Source organism: Leopardus geoffroyi, chromosome C2 (assembly GCF_018350155.1).
Source record: "Leopardus geoffroyi isolate Oge1 chromosome C2, O.geoffroyi_Oge1_pat1.0, whole genome shotgun sequence".
Classification (NCBI taxonomy): domain Eukaryota; kingdom Metazoa; phylum Chordata; class Mammalia; order Carnivora; family Felidae; genus Leopardus; species Leopardus geoffroyi.
Genome location: NC_059333.1, coordinates 66,956,654 through 66,984,304, shown reverse-complemented (window position 1 = coordinate 66,984,304; position 27,651 = coordinate 66,956,654). Strand labels below are relative to the sequence as shown.

The 27,651-nt window shown below is 35.2% G+C and overlaps 1 protein-coding gene and 1 non-coding gene across 10 annotated transcripts in view; both read right to left on the bottom strand.

Annotated features, from left to right (window-relative positions):
* Positions 1-27,651, bottom strand: part of STXBP5L (syntaxin binding protein 5L) — a 377,555-nt gene that overhangs the window by 281,776 nt on the left and 68,128 nt on the right. For all 9 annotated transcript variants that reach the window (XM_045502185.1, XM_045502187.1, XM_045502190.1 and 6 more), the window contains exons 4-5: positions 14,157-14,238; positions 9,947-10,047 (exon numbers count right to left, since the gene is read on the bottom strand). In XM_045502185.1, coding sequence (XP_045358141.1) covers positions 9,947-10,047; positions 14,157-14,238 — 183 coding nt within the window. The remainder of the gene's footprint in view (positions 1-9,946; positions 10,048-14,156; positions 14,239-27,651) is intronic.
* LOC123576227 lies at positions 13,852-13,961 on the bottom strand. Its single transcript, XR_006701248.1, has one exon. It is a non-coding gene; the product is annotated as a U6 spliceosomal RNA (small nuclear RNA).

Here is a 27,651-nt window from a genome sequence, read left to right as displayed (position 1 = left end):
GCAAAGGAATGAATTAATGACCTGTAAGACAGAGTAATGGAAAGTAATAAAGCTGAACAAGGGAGACAAAAAAGAATTATGTAAAATAAGAACAGACTTAGGAAGCTCAACAACTCTAACAAGCATGGTAACATTCGCATTATAGGGATCTCAGAAGGACAGAGTGAAAAAGAAATATTTATTGGAAGAAATAATAGCTAAAACCTTCCCTAATCTGGGGAAGGAAACAGAAATCCAGATCCAAGAGGCACAGAGATTCCCCCAATAAAATTAATCCAAGGAAACAGTTTTTTAAACTAAAGAAAGCAGCAAGAGAAAAGGAGAGTTACATACTTAAAAGACTACCAGCAGATTTTTCAGCAGAAACTCTGCAGGCCAGATGAGAATGGCATGATATATTCAAAGTGCTAAAAGGAAAAAATCTGCAGCCAAGAATCCTGTATCCAGAAAGGCTATCATTCAAAATAAAAGGAGAGAAAAAGTGTTTCTCAAACAAACAAAAACTAAAGGAATTCATGACTACTAAACCAGTCCTACAAAAATATTAAAGGGAACCCTTTGAATAGAAAGGAAACAACATCAGTGAGAGTATAAAAAGGTGGAAGCACAGAATTAGTAAAAAAAAAAAAAAAAAAAAAAAAAAAAAAGTAAGTATATCTGTAAAAATCAGTCAAGGAATTCAAGAAATGAAAGGAATTCAAGAAATGAAAGGGTATAAAATATGACACCATATACCTAAGTACATGGGTAGGAGAGGAGTAAAGAATGGATTCAAAGTTAAGTGACCATCAACTTAACGTAGGCTGCTATATCAAGAAAATGTTATATACAAACCTAATAGTAACCACAAATCAAAACCACTAATAGATATGCAAAGAATAAAGAGAAAGGAATACAAGTATGTCAGTAAAGCAAGCCAACAATCCATGAAAGAGATCAAGAGAAGAAAGGATCACAGGAAAACTACAAAAACAATGACAAAACCGGTAACAAAATGACAATAAATACATATCTATCAGTAATTACTTTGAATGAAAATGGACCAAATGCTTCAATCAAAAGACAGAGTATATAAAAAAAAAAAAAAGACAGGGTGACAGAGTATATAAAAAAAAAAAACAAGACCCATCTATTTGCTGCCTATAAGAGATTCATTTCAGACCTAAAGATACCTGCAGATTGAAAGTGAAGGGATGGAGAAATATCTATCATACAAATGGATGTCAAAAGTAAGCTAGAGTAGCAATACTTATATCAGACAAAATTGACTTTAAAACAAAGACTGTAACAAGAGACAAAAGGACACGGTACAATATACAGGGGACAATGCAACAAGAAGATATACATTGGTAAGTATTTATGGGCCCAACAAGGCAGTATTCAAATACATAAAACAGTTAATAACAAAATAAAGGAACTAATCAATATTAATACAATAGTAGGGAACATTAACATCCCACTTACATTAATGGATATATCATCCAAACCAAAAATCAGTAAGGAAACAGTGCTTGAATGACACATTGGACCAAACGTATTTAACAGATATATTCAGGGGCGCCTGGGTGGCGCAGTCGGTTAAGCGTCCGACTTCAGCCAGGTCACGATCTCGCGGTCCGTGAGTTCGAGCCCCGCGTAGGGCTCTGGGCTGATGGCTCAGAGCCTGGAGCCTGTTTCCGATTCTGTGTCTCCCTCTCTCTCTGCCCCTCCCCCGTTCATGCTCTGTCTCTCTCTGTCCCCAAAATAAATAAATGTTGAAAAAAAAAAACAGATATATTCAGAACATTCCAGCCTAAAACAGCAGAAAACACATTCTTTTCAGGTGCACATGGAGTATTCTCTAGAAGAAATCACATATTAGCCCACAAAACAAGCCTCAACAAATTCAAGAAAATTGAAGTCATAACCTGCATCTTTTCTGACCACAATGCTATGAAACTAGAAGTCAACCACAAGAAAAAATTGAAAATAACAAAAATACATAGAGGTTAAATAACATGGTACTAAACAATAAATGGGTCAACCAGGAAATAAAAGAACAAATAAAACAGTACATGGAAACAAATGAAAATGAAAGCACTATAATCCAAAACCTAATGCAACAAAAATAATTCTAAGAGGAAAATTAATAGCAATACAGCAATACAGAAGCAAGAAAAATCTAAAAGAAAAAAAAAAACCTAACCTTATACCTAAAGGAGCTAGAAAAAGAACAACCAACAAAACCCAAAACCTGCAGAAAGAAGGATATAATAAAAAATTAGAGCAGAAATAAATGATATAGAAACTTCAGAAAATCAATAGAACAGATTAATGAAACCAAGAGCTGACCCTTTGAAAAGATAAACAAAATTCATAAACCTCTAGCCATACTCAAAAAAAATAGAGAAAGGACTGAAATAGATAAAATCAGAAATGGAAGAGGAGTAATAAGAATGAACACTACAGAAATACAAACTATTGTTAAGACAATACTATGAAAAAAATATACATCAACAAATTGGACAACCTAGAAGAAATGGTTAAAGTACTAGAAACATATAACCTCCCAAAGGTAAAGCTAGAAGAAACAGAAAATTTGAACAAACTGATCAGAAGCAAAGAAATGGAACCAGTAACCCAAAAACTCCAAACAAACAAAAGGATCAGATGGCTTCACAGGCCATTTGTATCAAACATTTAAAGACGAGTTAATACCTATTCTTCTCAAACTATTCCAAAAAATAAAAAAGGAAAAACTTCCAAATTGAGACTAACATTACTCTGATATCAAAGCCAGATAAAGATATAATAAAAAAAAGAGAACTACCGGCCAATAACTCTGATGAACACGGATGCAAAAAATCTCAATAAAATACTAGCAAATCCAATCCAACAGTACATTAAAAGAATCATTCAACACAATCAAGTGGGATTTATTCCTGAGTTAAAGGGTGGTTCAATAATCACAAAACAATCAATAAGAGAAAGGATAAAAACTATATGATCATTTCAATATATGAAGAAAAGCATTTGACAAAGTTCAACATTCACTCATGATAAAAATCCTCAACAAAGCAGATCTAGAGGGAACATACCTCAACAAAATAAAGGCCTTTATGAAAGGCCAACATCATTATCCAACAACATACTCAATAGGGAAAAACTGAGAGCTTTTCCCCTAAGATCAGGAACAAGACAAGGATGTCCACTCGCATCCAAATTGGTAAGGAAGAAGTATTTCAGAGGACATGATACTATATAATAGAAAAACCTAGACACTAGTGTCTCACTAGACACTAATAGAAACAGCAAAAGACAACTAGAACTAATAAATGAATTCAGTAAAGTTGTAGGATATAAAATCAATGTACAGAAATCTGTTGCATTTCTATACACTAATAATGAAGCAGCAGAAAGAGAAATTAAGAAAAAATCTCAATTACAACTGCACCAAAAATAAATAAATAAATAAATAAATAAATAAATAAATAAATAAATATCAGGAATAAACTTAACCAAAATGAAAGACCTGTACTCTGAAAACTATAAAACACTAATGAAAGAAATCGAAGATGACACAAATAGAAAGATACTCATGCTTATGAATTAGAAGATTGATAAAATGACTATACTACCCAAAGCAATCTATACATTTAATGTAATCTATATCAAAATACCAACAGTATCTTTCACAGAGCTAGAACAAATAATGGTAAAATTTGTACAGAGCCACAAAAGAACTGAAAAGGACAAAGAAATCTTGAAAGAAAACCAAAACTGGATGTATCACAATTACAGACTTCAACTTATATAACAAAGCTGTAGTAATCAAAACAGTGTGGTACTGGCACAAAAACAGACACACAGATCAATGGAACAGAATAGAAAGCACAGAAATAAACCCACGATTATATGGTCAAATAATCTTCAAAAAAGCAGCAAAGTATATACAATGGGGAAAAAGTCTCTTCAACAAGTGGTACTGGGAAAACTGGACAGCTACATGCAAAAAAATAAAACTGGGCCACTTTCTTACACCATGCACAAAATAAACTCAAATGGATTAAAGACCTAAACTTGAGACAGGAAATCATAAAAATCCCAGAAGAGAAAACAGTCAGTAATTTCTTTGACAATGGCCTTAGCAACATTTTTCTAGATATTCTCCTGAGGCAAGGGTAATAAAAGCAAAAATAAACTACTGGAACTTCGTCAAAATAAAATGCTTCTGCAGAATGAAGGAAACAATCAACACAACTAAAAAACTAAAACAATAACCTATGTAATGGGAGAAGATATTTGCAAATGACATATCCAATAAAAGGTATTTAAAACATATAAAAACTTCATATAACTCGACATCCAAAAACATATAATCCAGTTTAAAAATGGGCACAATTTATGAATAGACGTTTCTCCAAGAAGACATACAGAGGGCCAACAGACACATGAAAAGATGCTCAACATCACTCATCAACAGGGAATTACAAATCAAAACCACAATGAGATATCACCTCACACCTGTCAGAATGGCTAAAACGAACAACACAAAAAACAAAAGGTGTTGACGAGGATGTAGAGAAAGGGGAACCCTTTTGCACTGTTAGTGGAAATGCAAACTGATACAGCCTTTGTGAAAAATGGTATGAAGATTCCTCAAAAAGTTAAAAATAGAACTATCCAGAGATTCAGCAATTACATTACTAGGTTTTTACCCAAAGGACACAAAAATACTAATTCATAAAGGATACATGCACCCCCAGGTTTTTTCCACCATTATCCACAACAGCCTAATTATGGAAACAGCCCAAGTGTCCACTGACCAATGAATGGATGTGGTAATATATATACATACAATCGAATATTTCTCAGCCATAAAAAAAGAATGAAATCATGCCATTTGCAATGACATTGATGGAGTTAGAGAATATTATGGTAAGTGAAATAAGTCAGAGGAAGACAAATACCATGTGATTTCACTCAAATGTGAAATTTAAGAAACAAATAAAGGGCACCTGGGTGGTGCAGTCAGTTGAGCATCCAATTCTTGATTTTGGCTCAGGTCATGATCTCACGGTTCATGGAATTGGGCCCTGCATTGTGCTCTGTGCTGAAAACATGGAGCCTGCTTGGGGGATTCTCTCTTGCCCTCCCTCTCTCTCTCTCTGCCCTTACCTTACTCATGCTCTCACTCTCTGTCTCATAATAAATAAGTAAACATTTTTTTAAAAAGAAACAAAAGAAATGCACAAAAGGAAAAAAAAAAGAGAAAGACGAACTAAGAAATAGATTCTTAACCATAGATAACTGATGATTACCAGAAGGGAGGTAGGAAGGGGGATGGTTGAAATAGAAGATGGGTATTAAGGAGTGCACTTGTCGTGATGAACACTTGGTAATGTATGCAATTGTTGAATCACTATATTGTACACCTAAAACTAATATTACACTATATGCTAACTATCCTGGAATTTTAAAAAAATGTTTATGACTAAGCCTAACAAAAATGTGGAAGATCTCCTCAGAGAATTTATAAATGTTATTTAGAGAAATCAAAGAAGACCTAAGGAAATGGAGGGATATAATATATGCCATTGTTCATCAACTGAATGAATCAATGTTGTCATCGTCCATGACAATGAACCAATATTGTCATCCCCCATCTTCGTGGAATATGTTAGTTCTCCCCAAACTAATCTACAAATTCAAAATAATTCTTTTTTTTTTTTCTTATTTATTGTGTATCTGGAGGTTTGAACCTCTTAATCTCATTTACTTATTTGGCCCATCCCTGCCCTTCGCTGGCAACCACTAGTTTGTTCTTTGTATTTATGAGTCTATTTCTGTTTTGTTTTCTCTTTTAGACTTCATGTAAGTGATGTCATATTGTATTTGTCTGACTTATTTTTATTTAGCATAACGCCCTCTAGGTCCATCCATGCTATCACAAATGGTAAGAGTTCTTTCTTTTCATGGCTGAGCAATATTCTATTGTGTGTGTGTGTGTGCGTGTGTGTGTGTGTGTGTGTGTGTGTGTGTGTGTGTTTCATAACTCGGCTATTATAAATGTTACAGTGAATATAAGGATCCATATATCTTTTCAGATCAGTACGTCAAATCAAAATATCAGGAAATCTGTCTGTGGAATTTGACAAGCTATTTCTAAAATTTAAGTGGAAATAAAAAAGTTAAATTTAAGGAAGTGAATTAAAGTAGAATGGTTAAGCAAACTGAAGAATATTCACTAAGTTGAATACTACATAACAGTGAAAGTAATAAACTATAGCTACATGCAACCTGGCTGAAATTACAAATATAACATTGAGCAAAAGAAGCTATACATAAACAACTGTATATGTATGGTATCACATTTATAACTGCCCAAAGAACAGGCAAACTAATCTGTAGTGTTTGAAATCAAGATAGTATTATACCTGGGGTTAGTGATTGAAAGATAAAACGGAGTGGGGGGGGTAGTTTCCATAGTTCTAGTAATTTTATGTTTCTTGATTTTTGTGTTTGTTACATGGGTATAAAATTATTTCATGTATACACTTAATATTTACATAGTTTATTTTTTTAATGTAGCTTTTTAAAATGTTTATTTATTTTGAGAGAGAGAGCACATGCTCACACACACACGTGGGGGAGAGGCAGAGAGAGAGAGAGAGAGAGAGAGAGAGAGAGAGAGAGAGAGAATCCCAAGCAGGCTCCATGCTGTCAGTGCAGAACCCAACATGGGGCTCAATCCCACCAACCATGAGATCATGACCTGAGTCAAAATCAAGAGTGGGATGCTTAACCCACTGAGCCATGCAGGCGCCCCAATATGTGTGTTTGTTTAAAGATTTTATTTTTAAACAATCTCTACAACCAACAGGGGGCTCGAACCCACAACACTGAGATCAAGAGTCACATGCTTCACCAACTGAGCCAGCCAGGCACCCCTACACAGTTCCTTGATTTGGTAACATTTACACACATACCAAAAGAGTAAGTAAAATAAAATAGAATAAGGAAGCTTTTTATGTACTAATAAGGAATAATCTTTAGAATAAATTATAAAGAGAGTGAAAAAAGTACAAAAGTGTAAAACATGCTATAATTTGTGTAACAAAAATATGTATTTTCATATTTGCTTATATATACATAATGAAGAAAATTATGTTACATGTATTTGCCTATATATGTACATAATGAAGCTCTGGAAAGATATAATAAATTAATAAGTAACATTGCTTGCCTCTACTGAGGGGAACTAAATGTCCAAGGAAGAAGAGTGGAAGAAAGATCCTTCATTGTATATACAACTTACATCTTTTGAATGTTAAGCCAGCTAAATATGAATTATTCAAGAAAATTCTTAAATAAACAGAATTCAAATTACCTTTATAATGCAATACTACCTTTCACATTGGGGGTACAAATTTCCCCAAAAGCCAACTCTGATGGATCAAGTTTGCTAGATATTTCATAAATTATAGGGTTCTTAAAATATTACTTCCCTGCAACTTAGCTAATATTCCTTAGAAGTACTCTGATGATATTAATTATCAGAACACCACAGATAGAAAAAATAAACTCTGATATAAGTATAAATAATTTAACATCTTTATGTCATAGTCTACCTATTGAATTTTACTTGAGAACCATATAAAACAATTCTATGCTTTCCCCAACTTTGTACAATTTATGATCAGTGATAGCAAGGACTAAAATATAAATGACTTATTTTATTCATTTTCAGGTCATGCATCACAGAGATCAAAACAGTTGCTCTTCCATATTTAGCTTTAAAATCAGATTTTAAGGGAATCCAAGGATAATTCCCCAGAAGCAGCTGAAATATCTAAACCTATTTCTCAACAGTTACTGCCTCAAAGATTTTAAGACCAAAGGTTGAAGGTGCCCTAATAAAAAAATAACCTAAAATTTATAGCATAAAATATATAAATTAAATATATATTTGGCATAAATTTGGCATAAGCATAAGAATATATAGAAATTTACATCGTGAAATGACTAATTTAAGAAGGTTTAGAGTTCCAAAAAGTGCCTGATTAAATTCTCCTTTACAGACTTAAGGCTTCTATTTATCATAAGTTTAAAAATATTTCCCCCCTATACAAGAGAATGTGATAGTTAATGATTATTTCAAGCCAAGATAATTTATTTTCAAATTCAAGATGATGAATTTATCTTTGTCAACCACATAGATATCACATTTTTGTCAGCATTAAAATAAGCAGTGCCTATACAATTCCTATGATTTAAACTTATCCAAAATCTGCTGGCTTGCTCTTTTATGTTGCTAACAGTTAGATGTACTTCAGTTGAGATAATAAAAGTATAATTGGAAATCATCACCATCATTTCTTTCCCCCACTCCACAAAGGGCCATGAAAGGAGCCAGAACATTTCCTTCAACATTCCAACTGTAAGGGGGGAAAGCCTGTTCTGTCCATCTACACAGAAGTGTAGAGCCAGATCTACTCAGTCCATTCAAAGAAACAAACAAAATCTTACAAACAGTGAAAGAGAAAAAATCAGTATGTCAATATCTGAGTACATGATATTTTTAGTGGTAAAAAACAGGAATAGTATAACAACTCTTGACTGATCTTTAAATGTTTCAATATCCTGAAACTTCTGTTGTATTACTTTAAAATTTAAGATAATATAACCAAAATTAGATCTAAATAAATTCTATCTAGTTTTAGCAAACATCTAAAATATATATTCTCTCCTCTCAAAATATACTAGATATAATAAAAATTTCCATTAATGCCAAATCCTAAAATACTGTAGAAATAATACTCATGAATATTACTCAGAATATTGAGGATTAATTATTTAAATAGTATAGTATGCACCCAAACAGAAAAAGAAAAAGCTTCAGGTTAAAAAAAAAAAAAAAAAAAAAAAAAAAGAATGTCTGCATAACTGCCATCCTATTTTCTCACATAGCTATAAAAACAGATTCACTTCATTAAGCTCTGCCCATATAGTGATGATTACATATTAAAGTATTACTATTCAACAATGTAAGTACTATCTTGAGTTCTCAGCAATGACTGCCTGCCTCCATTATTCACCTACCTCAATTTGAATAGTACTTGCTAATCTGTGTAAATTTACTTCTCAGGGGTTTCTTTTCCTTTCATTAACATCAAATTTTCCTGCGATGGCCCTTCTCATTCACTGCAAAGAGTTAGATTGTTTTCCAAATAATAAACAAATATCAGGTTATATTATAGTTAAATTACAGAGACAGATAAAGAAATACAAATTTTACTTTATCTCCAGGTGGATTATCAATTGAATAGATGTGAATTATGTTCTAGGACTAATTGAATACAACATTAGAAACATTAAAATTTGGTAGTTAGAAATAAAACCTATTAATTTTTCCCATTTCCATTCAATTTTCTCTTTCTCATTATTAATATTTCATTCTAAAATGAGGGAATCTAAATCTGATCAAATTGTCATTTTTGAAAACATTTAGCTTGAATGTGTAGTACTGCTCAACAAATATTTTTGGAATCTAAAACTTTCTCCTGCTATTTTTTTCATGTAAAAATATTTAAGCAAAAGACTGAAAATGTAAGACACAATTGCCATGATCAAAAGGTATAAAAATACATTTAGTATTTACTTGACTTTCAAATTTTAGGGCGTTTTCAGCACCCTGGCCTAGGGGAAAGAACACATCATTGTTGTAGTGCCAATTTATAGTGAGAATAAAAATGTTAGGAGTTCCCCATTAGTAGATGATTAAATCTATATCAGTTATGAATTTTCTATGAAATAAACTATAAAAACAAGGCTAACATTAAGTTATTTCTAGATATTAAGATTATGAAAAAAATAGTCTTTCAAGGTTAACCTTGGAACCTAACCTTCCTTCTCAGGAAATACTTTTTTCATACATTAAGAAATTGTTTAACTCAGACATTCTTACCGTTCTCGATTAAATTTAAGAGAATGAAGAATAGCTGGCCTTTTTTGTCTAAGGTTCCACAAATGAAGTGTATCATCTGAACTCGCACTAACCAAGGCACCCTGAAACAAAAAGAAGACAAGTAAGTGAGTGACTTCCTTAAGAGTTTTTTGTTAGGCAAAACCAACAAGCTGACTTGCTATATTTTACACTACTTTAAGAGTTACTTGTATCTATATAACCCAGAAATGTAAAGAAAACTATTGTACATACTTCAATCAGGAGGGCTAAGAATGCTGAATAGAAGAAGCAAGTGAACTACTGCTATTCAGGATGACTAGCTCAAGGAATATGCATTTGCCACTGGAGAGAAATAATTATTGTAGCATTGTTATGGATATTAAAAATTTTTTGTAGGGGCACCTGGGTGGCTCATTCAGGTAAGTGTCCAACTCTTGATTTTGGCTCAGGTCATGATCTTGCAGTCATGGGATTGAGCCCCACATCAGGCTCTGTGCTGACAGTGCAGAGCCTACTTGGGATTCTCTCTCTCCTTCTCTTTCTGTTCCTCTCCTGCTCATGCTCTCTCTCTCTCTCAAAGTAAATAAATAAACACTAAAAAAACCTTAGAAAAAAATTTTTTATATTTTCTTTGGGAAAAACTAAGTTTAATTTTCTCACTTCTACTATTTGCATACATACTATGTAGCTTTCCAGAAAAGAAAATATCCAACCAAGTTTTAAAATTGCAATCTGGTCATATTTTATATTTTATATTTATATTTTATTCACCATTTGTAAAGATTCTCTGTACAGTTGTAAATTATATATATTTTCTAAAAAGTACATGTCGTATAATTTATTTTCAAGAATTAACTGGTTTCAAGAAGCTTCATCTGTGATAAAAGAAAACACCTTTAATAAAAGAAAACATTTCTCCAATTAGAATTCAGTATAACTACAAAAATAATACAAAGATTTTTTTTACATTATGTCCAAATACAAATAAATTATATTTCAAATACACTAGTATGTTTTCTACCTTTTAATATGGCAGATACCATAAGGGCAAATAACTAGCTGCCATGTATGATTTCATAGATATGTATGCTTAAACTATTTACGTGAGCTAGGAACATCTTAAACTATGTCAGAAGTTTTACCATTATAGGTTTCCCAGCTGAAAATGCCAGATCTTGCAGATATCTAAAATTCTTTTCATATTTTCCAAAGTACTCTGTTACAAGTAACCTTTCATAGTTTATAATATCAACTGCAGATATCAATGTGATTATCCCATTTAGATGATCAGATTAACTATAATGAAATTCCCAGAATTTATTTCTTCATTAGGGATTAAAAAAGAGAAGATAGAAATTGTTATAGAAGAACATTTAGATTCCTAAGACAAAAATGCTCATGTATCCTATCATGCTTCTCCTCATATTGTATACCTGTGATTTCAGGCTCAAAGAATAGCTTTTAAAACATCAATCATAATCCAAGAGTATATCCATTAAAATATGTTTAAAATGTATATAATTTGCACACTTATATATTAGTATATAAATACACATGATTAAAAGTATACACTCATATATATATTTTTAACATGAACCCATAATTACATTCCATGAAATAAAATGTACTGTATACAGGCCTTGAGGATTTTTATGTTTGTTTGCTTGTTTTATGTATAAACTGTCCCCAAATGTTTCTTATATACAAACTGGAATGTTACTAGGATTGCTTGCCAGTGCTTGATAGGCTAATTTTTTTTAGATATAGGATGTTGATCTCCTTTCTAAGGACAATGGAAATTCACTTAGACTAGGGTGGGGATAGAACATGATACATGAAATTAATAAAAATTCTATAAATAGTTATGTGTTATACAAAAGATACAATATGCCAAAGGCAATGGAATTAAAATAAAGCAACATATGTTCAACATCAGTTTAATAGCCAAATAAATCTAAGAAGGAAGTCATAGAATTATTAATTCTATGACAAAAATAGGAAACAATTTATCATTTTGGAGGGACATGAACAGTACCACTGAGCATAACACCACCAATAAAGATTATAAGACACATAAGAAAGTAAGCACATCAGCAGGTGTCTAGGACTTATCTATAAAAGCAAAGTGAATCTGTAAGAAGCACAAGTAATAAAAATTTGTGAAAAGATATAAAAACAAATAAAAACACCAGCCATGAGGTCAGACTAGGAAGTTTGGAAAAAGATAAAAGAGCTGAGTGTAAGATGGATCAGGGTAACTAGTTCTGGTTAGATGATGGAAACTGAAGGATGTTAAAGGCTTTCGTTTTACTTAGTTATACAGCACAGAAGTAAACCTAAGGATTTCAAGATGATTCTCAGAGGATCAAAATGAGAGAAAATCACCTAGAAACAAGTTATACCTGCTAGTGAACAGCCATGCAGAAGGCAAAAGGCTGAGATCACTCTACTAAGAGTTACAGAGTAACACTGAGACTTCAAAAAGGTTGGCATTCTAAATACTAATGACAAGTATTATAATAAAATGTTTTTAAAAATTTTCCCTTTTCTTCTTTATCTCCCTCTCTCATTGTGGTATCCCATAGTAAATATGACTATAAGGTAAAATACGCTAGGTTTGTCAATCTTCTGAGAAAGATTTTCAGCCAAAAGAAGTAAAGGGTGGACATTTGCCAACATCACAAATTTTTCATGCCTTAACTATCTCTGATACAAAGCTCTATGAACCATTTTACCCATGTTTATGATTATAAAATTTTTAGAAAAAATATAGGTAAATATATGGAGATAGTGAATAAAATCATCATTCATGTCATAAGGAAACGATCAGCAATAATTCATTTTCTTTTTCTCAAGGCACTGAGTTCAGTCTGCTATGTGCCTAAATTCAGTCAGCACAAATGCTTTTTTTTATTATTATTATTATTTTGAGAGAGAGAAAGAGAGCACATGCATGAGTGGGGGAGGGGCAGAGAGAGAAGGAGAGAGAAAATCCCAAGCAGGCTCCATGCTCAGCATGGAGCCGGATGCAGGGTTCAATCTCACAACCACCAGATCAGAACCTGAGAAAATATCAAGAGTTGGACACTTAGGGGCGCCTGGGTGGCTCAGCCAGTTAGGCGTCTGACTTTGGCTCAGGTCATGATCTCAGGATTTGTGAGTTCAAACCCACAAGGGGCTCTGTGCTGGTGGCTTGGAGCCTGGAGCCTGCTTCAGATTCTGTGTCTCCTCTCTCTGCCCCTCCCATGCTCGTGCTCTGTCTATGTCTCTCAATAATGAATAAACGTTAAAAAAATTAATTAAAAAAAAAAAAAGAGTTGGACACTTAACCGACTGAGCCACCCAGGCACCCCAGTATGGCACAAATCCTTAAAGCATTTTTGCATTGACTGGCTCACTTAATTGAACACAGCTCTAGAAAACTCAATGACCCACTTAAAATATGAATAAAAATATGAGTCCAGAAGGCTTTAAGAAGTCTTCAACTAATGAAAGATATGCAACCTTTCTGAGCTTTATAATTAATTACATACTTTGTCTTTAGGAGGCTCTTTATCACCATAGGTCTATAAAAACAGGGATGGAGTAGGGAGTCAATTGTCATAATACCTATGGATATACAAATAAATACAAATGCATACATATACCAACAAATATGTATAAATATATAGATAGCAGAACTCATAGGTAAATAACTGAAAAGATTATTTCATGAAAGATAAAGGCAAAACATGAAGTTAGTGCTGGATTATAAAATTTAAGTTGGCATGCAGAAGAAAATTTAGTGATCAAGGAAGCAATTAGTTTTAGTAAGTTTAAAAAAATTAAATAATCTGTAAATTATGCTGAATAACAATAACATTCTTCTGGTACGACCTTTTTCCTTTACAATCTAATAAATTGACAAATACTAAAATAGTTTTTTACAAATTTGCATGTCATCCTTGCACAGGGGCCATGCTAATCTTACTCTGTATCATTCCAGTTTTAGTATGTGTGCTGCCAAAGTGAGCACTGAAATATTCTTTTTTAAGAAATGTGACCATGAATAATATTTCACACATATATATCTTTAAGCACTTAGAATATACAAAATATAACATATTTAAATAAAAATAATATATTTTTATATATCATAATATTAAAAAGATCACATCAACTAATGCAGTGCATATGTGTATGCCTCTGTGATAGTCAAGAAAATCCTTACCTCATTGATCAAGAACTGGAGCTGCAGGACTGCTGCACCACTTTCATGTTGGCAATAACAATCAACTCCAGGTCTCCCGAGTCTAATATAATAAATGTCAAGGATTCTAAGATTTTACTTAGTACTAGTATTAATTAGTAAAGAAAAAACTAACTTACTTAGCATCTAATGTTTTGCTTTTAAGTTATCTTGATTTTTGTAAATAAAGAGTCAAAATATCTTAGTTGATGCAAATAACATTATGTAACACAGGACAACAAAATGGCCAAATAGGACATCTCTTGCACAAATGCCCTTCTTGACAACAACTTGGCATCCATGCACAGACAAAAGTGCTTTCCTGGGAGCTTCCAGATCCATATAGGAGGCTGCAAAACCCCAGTGCAGTCCAAGAATGAAAAGAGTTGTTTTGAGAAGGCAGGCTTACTCCAGGCAACTGATTTACTGACTGTAGTCTCAACTACAGAAATAGAAATAGCTCTGCACCCCCCCCTCAGAACTCAGCTACAGCCCCCATTCAACTTGGGGTCACCAGAATTTGCTATATGCTAAGAGACCTGTAAGAGTCACTCCTACCCAAATCAGGTGGTAGTCATACAGATCTTACATCAGTTGTGGACTGGAAGTGGTCTTTGAACCAGCTCTAGCTCCTCTTGGGTACAGTGCAGGAGCCACTGGAAGTAAGCCCACCAAATTCAAGCAGACCATAGATTCTTAAACAACCGTCTAACTAGGCTTTAGACCTTCTCAGCCACAGTCTAGGAACAATCTTGCTGGCACAGTGACCCTGTTGGAGACACACTTGTCTGTGCCTCTAGAGATCCTGAAAGGGATCTATCTTCCTCACAGCAACAGTCTGACAGTCGGCCAGCAGTCCTGAGGGTCCAGGGTCCCAGTGGAGGATACTACCATCTATGCATCTGAAGATCTGGAAAGAGCCCCATATTCTACTCTGGGCCCCTTCCAGCCACAGTCCACAAGTAGGCCTGCTGGCAAGAGGTCCCGGCTGTAGTCACTCCCATCTGTCCTCCCAATGATCCTAAAAGGGCCTATACATGATCCCAGCCTCCTCACGGTCACAGCCAGCCAGCAATCCTGAGGGTCCAGGGTCCCAGTGGGAAACATTCTTACCTGCAATCCTGATAACTCTGAAAGGGCCCTATATTCAGTTCCAACCCCTCCAACTGCAGCCTGTGAATAGTCCTGCTGCCAGAGGGACCTGACAGGAGACACCTCCAGCCTCAATCCATGAGCTGTCCTACAGGCACAGGGACTTGGTAAGAGCTACAACTGTAGTCCAAAAGATCCTGAAAGGTCCCTATACTCAACTTGAGCCCCTTAAGCCATGATCAGGGACCAATTCAGCCTATTCAGTGACCTGGAGGGAGACATCCCATCTCTGTCCACAGAGCCAGTCTGAGAATCCTAATCTTTCTTGTGGATTGTAAAACAGCCCTGAGGCTCAGTTCCAGCACCTCTTAGGTACAGTCTAGGGTCAATCCTGCCTACCTAGGGAGCCATCAAGTAAGGAGGCAGCAGTTCTCCCAGGGATCTGATGGGAGCCACACCCACCATCTACCTGATAATAAGCCCACTGTCTATTTACCTGATAACAGGAGCCACACTTGAAGCCTTGTCCAGTACCACCCGACTAACAAAGTACTACAGGCAGTAGTACGCACCCAAGGACCAGAAGTGATCCACACTGGCCTAAGCCCTGGTAACAAGCCCAACCACAGACTCTACTGCAGATCCAGTGACAGCCTTGTAACCAGCTCCAACCCAGCACAACTGTGATTCTAGAAGTAATACTATCAGTCCAAGGAACAGACAAGAGAAGGCCTTTACCTTCCATTCTATAAAAACTGAAAGAGGCATTTGCTCCTGCAAATGCACAGACACCAATGCAAGGCAACATAGATCATGAATTAAATATATATGACACCACCAAAGAGCACTATTAGCACTCCAGCAACAGACCCCCCAAAAATGGAAATCTATGATTTACCCAGAAAAGAATTCAAAATAATCACCTTTTTAAACAGTGAATGAAAATGCAAAAGGAACACAACTAAACAAAATCAGAAAAACAATTCATGAACAAAATACATTTAATAAACAGAAACTATAAAAAAAAGAACCAAACAGAAATCCTAGAGCTCAAGAATACAATGCCAGAAATGAAAAATTTAGAACATAGCTTCAATAACAGGACTGATCACACAAAAGGATTAGCAAACTCAAAGATAAATCATCTGAAACTAGAAGAACAAAAAAAGAGTGAAGAAAGTCTAAGTAAATTATGGGATACCATCAAGCAAGTTGGTATTTGCATCATGAGAGTCCCAGAGAAGGAAGAGAAAGAAGCAGAGAGATTATTTAAGGAAAATAGCTGAAAACTTCTCAAACTGTAGAAAAGACGTAGATATCCAGGTACAGGAAGTTCAAAGGAACTCATGGGGTACTTGGGTGGCTCAGTCGGTTAAGCATCTGACTTCAGTTCAGGTCATGATCTCACAGTTTGTGAGTTCAAGTTGCATGTCAGGCACCATGCTGACACCTCAGAGCCTGGAGCCTGCTTCAAATTCTGTGTCTCCCACTCTCTCTGCCCTCCCCTGCTCGCATTCTGTCTCTCAAAAATAACCAAATATTTAAAAAAAAATTTTTTTAAAGGAACCCAAGCAAGATCAACCCAGAAATTACTCAGAAAAATTATAATCAAACGTTTAAAGTCAAAGACAAGGAGATAATTTTGAAAGCAACAATAGAAAAGCAACTTGTCACATACAAAGGAACTCACATAAGTCTATCAGTAGATTTCTCTGCAGAAATCTTGCAGGCCAGGAGGTAGTGGGATATTATATTCAAAGTAGTGAAAGAAAAAATCTGCCAAACAAGAATACTACACCCAGCCAAACAGTCCTTCAGAAATGAAGGAACAATAAAGACATTCCCAAACAAACAATGGCTAAGGGAGTTCATTACCACTAAACTTGCTGTTAATAAAACATGAAAGGGGATTCAAGCTGAAATGAAAGGCCATTATGTAACAACATAAAAACATAAAAGTATAAAACTCACTATAAAGAGTAAATAAATACATAAATTCAGAATACCCTAGTATTTTAATGGTGGTATATAAATCACTTTTATCTCTATTATAAAAACTAAGGATAATATTTAAAGAACTGTAGCTACAATAATTTGTTAATGGATGCACAATATATAAAGATGTAAAATGTGACAATCCATAAATTGTTGGGGGAGGTGAAATAAAAGTGTAGAGTTTTTGTACGTGATTGAAAGTGAGCTGTTATCAACTTAGACTATTATATCTCTAAGATGTTTTATATAAGCCTTATAGTAACCAAAAAGAAAAAAAATTCTATAGTTGTTACATAAAAGATAAAATGAAAGAAATTAAAGTACATAAATATATATATATAAATAACACAAATTAAGAGAGAGAAAAAAGAACAAAGGAACAAAGGAATTAAAAATTCAGAAAATAATTTTTAAAATGGCAATAGCAAGTACTTACCTATCTATTATTTAAATGTAAATAAACGAATTCTCCAATCAAAAGACACAAAGTGCCTAAATGGATAAGAAACAAGATCCAATAATATGTGGTCTGCAAAAGACTCTCTTTAGCTTTACAGATATACATAGGCTGAAATTGAAGGGATGATAAAGGACATTCCATGCAAATGGTAACCCAAAATATACTGATGTCAGATAAAACAGACTTTTAGTCAAAATCAGTGGCAAAAGGAAAAAGTCACAATATAGTAATAAAGGGGTCAATTCATCAAGAGGATATAACAGTTATAAATATGTATGTACCATCACTGAAGCACCTAAATATTTAAAGCAAATATTATCAGAACTGGAGGGTAAAATAGAAGGGAACACAATAATAGTAAGGCACTTAAACATCCCACTTTCAACATTAGAGAAATCATCCACACAGAATTAAGAAGGAAATAGTGGACCTAAATAACACTACAGCCCAAACGGACCTGACAGACATACAAAGAACATTACATTCAAGAGACCGGAATACACATTTTTTTTCAAGGGCATACAAAACATTCTCCAGGATATATCATATGTTGGAACACAAAGCAAGAATATTGAAACAATTTATAGTATCTTTTCTGACCACAGTGGTATTACACTAAAAATCAGTAACAGGAGGAAAGCTGAAAAATTCACTAAAATAGAATTTAAACAATGCAAAATTGTAGGGTGCCTGGGTGGCTGTCAGTAAGCATCTGATTCTTGATTTCAGCTCAGGTCATGATCTCATGGTTTGTGGGTTTGAGCCCCACATTGGGCTCTGTACCACCTAGGATTTTCTCTCTCTCTCCCTCTCTACCCCTTCCCTGCTCTCTGCCTCAAAATAAATAAACTTAAAAATTTTTAAAAGAAAGAAAAACACACAAACAATCCTGAACAACCAATGGATAAGAGAAGAAACCAAAAGGAAAATCATAAAGTATCTTGAGACAAATGTAAATGAAAATAAGACACACCAAAACTTATGGGAGGTAGGAAAAGCAGTTTTACAAGGAAAGTTTATAGCCGCAAATGCCTAAATTAAGAAAAAAGAAAGATCTCAAATAAACAACCATTTTACACCAAAAGGAATTAGAAAAAGAACAAACTAAGCCTGAATTAACAGGGAAAAAAAGGAAATTATAAAAATCAGGGAGGAAATAACTGAAATAAAGATTATAGAGATTTTTTATTTTTTTATTGAAAAAAATCAATAAAACTAAGAGCCATGTTTATTTTTGGAGGGATAAACAAAATAAGCCTTTAGCTAGATCAATCAAGAAAAAAAGAGGAAAATAAACTTACAAATGAAAGAGAAGACATTACACGTGACCCCACAGAAATACAAAGAATCATAAGAAACTACTATGAACAACTATACATCAACAAATTGGATAACCCAAAAGCAATGGATAAATTCCTAGAAACATGAAACCTACCAAGAATAAGTAATGAAGAAACAGAAAAATCTAAACAGACTAACAATGGCTACAGAGATTGAAGCAATAATCAAAACCTCCCAACAAAAGAAAGCCCAGGACCAGATAGTTCCACAGAACATTTAAAGAATTAATGCCAATCTTTTTCAAAGTCTTCTAAAAAAATTAAGAGGAGACAACACCCTCAAACTTAGTTTACAAGGTCAGCCTTACTCTGATACCAAATCCAGAAAAGGATAGTACAGGAAATGAAAATTATAGGCCAATATCCCTGATGAATATAGATGCAAAAATTCTCTCCAAAATATTAGCAAACCAATTCCACAGCATATAAAATGAATCAGACACCAAGACTAAGTAGGATTAATCACTGAGATGCAAGGATGGTCCAACATACATAAGTAAACAAAATAATACAACACATTAACAAATGAAAGATAAAAATCATATAATTCTCTAGAAGATGAAGAAAAAGACATTTGACAAAATTCAACATGCTTTCATGAAAAAAAAAACTCCCAATAAATTGGGTATAGAAAGAAGATACCTTAATATAATAAAGGCCATATACCACAAGCCCACAGCTAACATCATACTTGGTGAAAGAAGTTGGAAGCTTTTCCTCTAAAATCAAGAAGGGGCACCTTGGGTGGCTTAGTCAGTTAAGTGACTGACTCTTGATTTTGGCTCAAATCATTATGGCATGGTTTGTGAGTTCGACCCCCACATCCGGCTCTGCACTGACCGTGTGGAGCCTTCCTGGGATTCTCTCTCTCTCCCTTGCTCTCTGCCTTTCCAATGCATTCTCTCATTCTCTTTCTCCCCCTCTCTCAAAATAAATAAATAAACTTTAAAAAATAAAAATAAATAAAATCAAGAGAACAACAGTGCCCACTCTCATGACACCCATTCAACATAGTACTAGAAGTCCTAGGAAAAGCAATAAGATAAGAAAAAGAAATAAAAGACATCTAAATCATAAAGGAAGAAGTAAAATTATCTATGTGGATGACATAAAATTATATGTAGAAAAACCTAAAGATAGTACCAAAAAATGTTAGAATAAATGAATTTAGTAAAGTTGCAGGATATAAAATCAGCATACAAAAATCAGTTTCATCTCTATACATTAACAACAAAAGATCAGAAGGAGTAATAAAGAAAACAAAACCTTCTTACAGTAATAGAAAAACACACATGCACAACAACAACAATAAAATATTTAGGAATACATTTAAACAAGTTGGTGAAAGATTTGTAAAATAAAAAATTTAAGATAATGATGAAAGAAATTGAAGAAGACACAAATAGAAAGATATCCTGTGTTCGTGAACTGGAAGAATTAATACTGTTAAAATGTCCATACCACCCAAAGCTATCCATAGATTTGTTGTAATTCCTATCAAAATTCCAGTTTTCGCAGAAATAGAAAAAAAAAATCCTAAAATTTTTATGGAACCACAAAAGAACCAAGTAACCAAAGTACCCCTAAGAAACAAACCTAAAGCTGGAGGTATCACACTTCCTGATTTCAAACTGTATTAGAAAGCTATAGTAACCAAAACAGTATGATTCTAGCATAAAAACAGACACATACCAGTGAAACAGAATCAAGAGCCCAGAAATAAGTCCACACATATACAGTCAACTGATATTTGACAAAGGAGCCTAGAACACACAATAGGGAAAAGACAGGTTCTTCAATAAATGGTATTGGGTGTTTTCTCTGTACAGAAATGGATATTCACATGTGAAAAAAAAAAATGAAACTGAACCCCTATCTCACATCATTCAGAAATATTAACATGAAATGTATTAAAGGCTTAAATATAAAACCTAAACACCCCCCCAAAAAAAATACTGCAAGAAAACAGAGGCAAAAATCTCCTTTACATTGATAATTGGCAATTTTGCTTATGACACCAAAAGCACAAGTAACAAAAATAAATATAAACGAATGGGACTACATCAAACTAAAAAGCTACTATATAGCAAAACAAACAACAGAATGAAGAAGCAATATGTATAATGGAAGAAAATATTTGCAAACCATATATCAGATAAGAGGTTAATATCCAAAATGTATAAGGAATGCATAAAAATCAAAAGCAAAATTTTTTAAAAATTGGACAGAAGACCTGAACAGACATTTTCACGAAGACATACAAATGGTCAATAGGTAAAAAGAAAATTCCCAACCTCAATAATCACCAGGGAAATGTAAGAGCTATTACCTCATACCTGTCAGAATGGCTGTCATTAAAAAGAGATAAGAGAGGCTGGAAAGATGGCAAAGTAGGAGAACCCTAAGTTCACCTTTTTGTCCCATGAATATATAACACTCCAGAGATAACTCCATATAACGAGATAATAACCCAGAAAACAATATGGGCAGAACAAACTCCAAAACTAACTAGTAGAAAGGAGGCCACATCAAAGAGGTAGGAAGAGCAGCGATGTGGTAGGGAGCTAAACAGACCATAGGCTGTCCAAGGGGGGAGACAGCATCAGGCACAGAGAAGGGAGAGAAACAGACTATCACACTGGGAAGCCCACATGAGGAAGACGAATCCTCATGACATTTGGCTTTGAAAACTAGAGTGAGTGGCCAAATTTTGTGAGTGCTGACAACCAGCATGACTTAAAACCTGGAATTTAAAAAATAAGCTTCTCAGTTCTGGGAGAGCCCAGAGGCAATCAGAAGCTGTCTCTGCTTTTAAAGAGACAGCACTACAAAAAGCCCACAGAGATATAGCACAGAAGCAGCAATTTAATAAACATCTCAGGCAGACTGGAGGAAGAGTTATTTACTAATCTCAGAACATGTCTGGAGTGGCAGGGTTCACTGAGGGACTTCTCCAGGAACAAAGGAGCTGGCAGGTGCCATTTTCTTCCCCCACCAGCATGAACACATAGCCATCAGCAGGAACCAACACAGGCCCAACACTCACTACCTAACTTGTGTATGCCAACCCTAGACCCCCAGACTTCAGTGGATCCACCCTTTCCAGTCACACTTTCCTCAATCACAGCATTATGGCTCCCCTCCCAGAGAAGACCAGCACAAACATTGCCAACACCTTGTTTCCTGACCTGCATGCTTTGTGGGCCTTGGTCCCAGGGGCAACAGTGGGGCCCCTCCTGCAGAAGATCTCTATGCACCATGTTAAAATTGCAGGCCCCACTCATGCGCTCTGCAGCTTTGCATCAGCCTTCCCGGGTTCTAGCAACTGTAATAGGTCTTTTTACAAACAGACTGGCTCACACCTTGTTAAAACAGCATGCCCCACCCTAGCTGTCCCAGATACAGCATGTCCCCTCTCACCAGGGTGCAAAATGGCAGACACTGTACCTAAACCCTCCAATATACTATTGGCTAGAGTCAATTCAAAATGGGCTATGAGCCTGGCAGTATGCAAGCAACCCCAACACGGCCGGCACCACTCTAGAGTGACTTCTGCCATGGGGTGAAGGGAAGATAACCACAGACCAGTCAGATGGTGGCCATAGCAGTGGGTTGGGGGCAGACAGTTGGTCTGATTGCAGGCCCCACCTACCAATGAAAGCTTCCCAAGGGATAACAGAGGGAAAGTGCCCTACAGTTTGCTGCTACTGCATCTCTGGCAAACAAATAGTCTTACTAAAGTCAAACCCAAGGCAGCCCCAGAGAATGGCCCCTAACACTACAGGGACGTAACACTGACCAAAACAGGCAAAGAGAGCCATTGAAGATGACTGGAATGGAGGAAAAAGCAGCCAAGAAACAACATCAGGGCACAAGCAATATGCAGAGGAAACAAACCTGAAGCACTAGGTTCTGGTGAACAGGGGATACTGCAGTGCAGGGCACTACAGGACCTTTTCTTCTTTGGGCCATTAATTTAAAGAGAGGGGACATATCTGACTTTCCTAGCATAGAAAGCCTGACTAAATGAGTTAGACAGAAAGAAAAGACAGAGGAATATGCAAATGAAAGCACAGAGCAAAATCACAGCAAAAGACTTGAGCAAAATTGATATAAGTAATATGCTGGATAGAGAATTTAAAGTTATGATCACAAAGATATTCACTGAACTTGAGGAAAGAAGGGATATCAGTGAGACAGTTAACAAAGAGATAAAAAAAAATGAACCAATCAGAAATGAAGAATACAATAAATGAAATAAAAACTTTAATTTGATGGAATAAATAGCAGGTAGAGGAAGCAGAGGAATGAACTAATGACCTGGAAAACATTGTGATGGAAAGTAATAGAGCTGAGCAAGGGAGACACAAAAGAATTATGTCAAATGAGAATAGACTTAGGGAACTCAGCAACTCCATCAAGCATAATAATATTTACATTATAGGTATCCCAGAAGAAGGACAGAGGGCAAAGGGAGCAGAAAATTATTGTAAGAAATAATAGCTGAAAACTTCCCTAATCTGGGGAAGAAAACAGAAATCCAGATCCCAGAGGCACAGAAATCCCTCAACAAAATCAAACCAAGGAGGTCCACACCAAGACACATAGCAATTAAAATGGCAAAAAGTAGTGATAAAGAAAAAATTTTAAAGCATCAAGAAGATCATTACATAAAATGGAAATCTCATAAGGCTACCACAGAAGTTTTTCAGCAGAAATTCTGCAGGCCAGAAGGGAATGGTGTGATATGTCCAAAGTGTTGAAAAAAAAAAATCTACAACCAAGAACATTCTATCCAGAAAGGCTATTATTTGGGATACAAGGAGAGATAATGAGTTTCTAAGACAAAAGCTAAAGGAGTTCATGACCATTAAAGCAGACCTGCAAGGAATGTTAAGGGGAACTCTATGAGTGGAAAGGGAAGACCATAACTAAGAGTAAGAAAAGTAGGAAGCACAACGCAGTACAAAAAAAAGTGTATCAGCAAAAATCAGTCAAAGAACTCACAAAATAAAAGGATGTAAGTTATGACATCATATGTAAAATGTGGAGGAGGGGAGTAAAGAATGGGTTCAAACTTAAGCAACCATCAACTTAATATAAACTAGTACATGCAGAAGATGATATATGAAAATCTAATGGTAACCACAAATCAAAACCACTAATAGATATGCAAAAAGTAAAGACATAGGAATTCAAGTATATCATGAAAGAAAGCCAGCAAACCATGAAACAAGACACCAAGGAGAAAAAAGGAACATAGAAGAACTACAAAAACAACCACAAAACAAGTAATAAAATGGCAATGAAAACATACCTACCAACAATTATTTTGAATGTAAATGGACTAAACATTCCAATCAGAACACAAAGAGTGATGGAGTGGATAAAAAAACAAGACCGAACCCATACACTGCCCACAAGAGACTCTTTTCAGACCTAAAGACACCTGCAGATTGAAATTGAGGGGATGGAAAACAATTTATCATGCAAACTGGATGCCAAAAGAAAGCAGGGGTAGCAATACTTATCTCAGACAAAATTGACTTGAAAAAAAAAAGACTCTAACAAGAGAAAAAGAACACATATAATCATAAAGGGGACAATCCACTAAAAGGTATAACAATTGTAAATATTGTGCACTCAACATAGGAGCACCCAAATACACAAAAGAGTTGATAAGAAAAATAAAGGAACTAATCAATAGTAATACAATAATAGTAGAGGACTTTAACATCCCACCTACATCAATGGATAGACCATCCAAATAGAATCAATGAGGAAACAGTGGCTTTGAGTGACACATTAGACCAGATAGATTTAACATATCTATTGAGAACATTCCATTATGAAACAGCAGAAAAAAACACATTCTTTTCAAGTGCACATGGAACAGTCTCCAGAAGAGACCACACATTAGCCCACACAACAAGCCTCAACAAATTCAAGAAGATCAAAGTCATACCATGCATCTTTTCTACCAACACTATAAAACTAGAAGTCAACCACAAGAAAAAAACTAGAAAAACAAAAAATACATAGAGGTTAAATAACATGCTACTAAACAATGAATGGGGCAACCAGGAAATACATGAAGAAATAAAAGAATACATGAAAACAAATGAAAATGAAATTACAACAACCCAAAACCTTTGGGAGGCAGAAAAAGTGGTTCTAAGATGGAAATTCATAGCAATACAGGCTACCCCAAGACAAGAAAAATGTTAAATAAACAATCTAAACTTACACACCCAAAGGAGCTAGAAAAAGAAGAAAAACCAATACCCAAAACCAGCAGAAGGAAAGATTTAATGAAAAATTAGAGCAGAAATAAATGATATGCAAACAAAAGAAACAATAGAACAGATCAATGAAACCAAAAGCTAGTTCTTTGAAAAGATAAACAATATAAACCTGTAGGCAGACTCACAAGAGAGAGAGAGAGAGAGGACTCAAATGAAATCAGAAAGAGGAGTAATAAGAACCAACACCACAGAAATACAAACTATTGTAAGAGACTATTACAAAAAATTATACGTCAATAAATTCAACAACCTAGAAGAAATGTATAAATTCCTAGAAACATATAACCTCCCAAAGATGAAGCTGGAAGAAATAGAAAATTTGAACAGACCAATTATCAGCAAGGAGATGGAAATCAGTAATCAAAAACTTCCAACAAAAGTCAAGGACCAGATGGCTTCACAGGCCATTTCTATCAAATATTTAAAGAAGAGTTAATAACTGGCTCAGTCAGTTAAGCGTCTGACTTTGGCTCAGGTCATGATCTCATAGTTTGTAAGTTTGAGGCCTGCATCAAGCTCTGTGCTGACAGCTCAGAGCCTGGAGCCTGCTTCGGATTTTGTGTCTCCCTCTCTGTCCCTCCCCCACCCATGCTCTGTCTCTGTCTCTCAAAAATAAATAAACATTAAAAAAATTTTAAGAAGAGTTCATACCTATTCTTCTCAAACTATTCCAAAAAAATAAAAAAGGAAAAACTTCCCAATTGAGGTTAAAATTACCCTGATACCAAAGCCAGATAAAGATACCAGAAAAGAGAGAGAGAGAGAGAGAGAGAGAGAGAGAGAGAGAGAGAGAACTACAGGCCAGTAACTCTGATGAACATGGATGTAAAAATTCTCAATAAAATACTAGCAAATCCAATCCAACCGTACATTAAAAGAATCATTCCCCACAACCAAACGGGATTTATTCCTGAGTTGAAAGGTGGTTCAATCACAAATCAATCTGCATCATTGGTTCAATCACAAATCAATCTGCACAAATCACACTGCATAAATAAGAGAAAGGATAAAAACCACATGATCATTTCACTAGATGGATAAAAAGCATTTGACAAACTATAACATTCATTCATGATAAAAATCCTCAACAGAGTAGGTCTAGAGGGAACATACCTCAACAAAATAAAGGCCTTATATGAAAAATGCACAGCCACTGAGAGAGAACATTCCCCTTTTGGAGTACTTTTGGAAGAGCGTTTATTGCCTCCCAAGGATAAAAGACCCTGCAGGTGCCAGCCAAAGGCTTTTCATCATCAGGAGACAGAGGTGCGCCCAGAGGGAATATTACCTTTGCTGCCTTTAGTAGTAACAACATAGATTCCACACACTGTGCAGGAGTGGGACTGTTTCTCAGGGACAGAGGAATTCACACAGCATGGAGCTCTACTCCAAAGGAGAGGAGCACATCTGTGCTGGATCCTTTCAGACTTTGGCTTTTGAATCCCAGCTGCTTGCTGGGAAAATACAGGGGAGTTGTGGCACAGGGTGAGCTTACTGCCTTTGCTATTCTGTGAGGGCTGCCTGAAGAGCAGGGGGGTGTGAGATCCCTGGTTCAAGACAAGATATTAGAGTGGCACCATTTTCCCCCCAACAACAACACAATGGCACTTCAGAGAGTAATACAGCTGCCCCAGTGGAGGTGGGACCCACTAACACCAAACCCCAACCTCCTGTGCCTGGCAAATGCTTATTTACTGAGACTCTATGCCAAAGCAGCTGACCTCTTCTCTGGAAGACCAGCATAGCCAACATCCCCCATATACCAAATGCACTGAGATCCAAGGCTTCAAAACAACACCTATCTTTCTTTTTTCTTTGTTTCTTTCTTCTTCAGTTTTTTCTTTTGGAAACAGAGTCAAAGTTTCTTGTTTGTATTTTTCATTTCCTTTTCTCCTTTTTTTTTTTTTTTTGTCAAGGCTTTTTTATTCTTTTTACTTCTTTTTCTTTCATTCTTTTTTTTTTCCCTTTCTTTTTCTTTGTAATCAACCTTATAGTTTTTTTAATGTTTATTTATTTTTGAGACAGAGAGAGGGACAGAGCACGATCAGGGGAGAGGCAGAGAGAGAGGGAGACACAGAATCTGAAGCAGGCTCTGAGCTGTCAGCACAGAGCCTGATGCAGGGCTTGAACTCACAAACTGTGAGATCATGACCTGAGCCAAAGTTGGATGCCTAACCGACTGAGCCACCCAGGTGCCCCATCCTTACAGTTTTTTTACTTCATCATTGCCAATTTTGATGCCTTTGATTTCCTTTTGTTGTCTAATTGCTGATGCTAGCACTTCC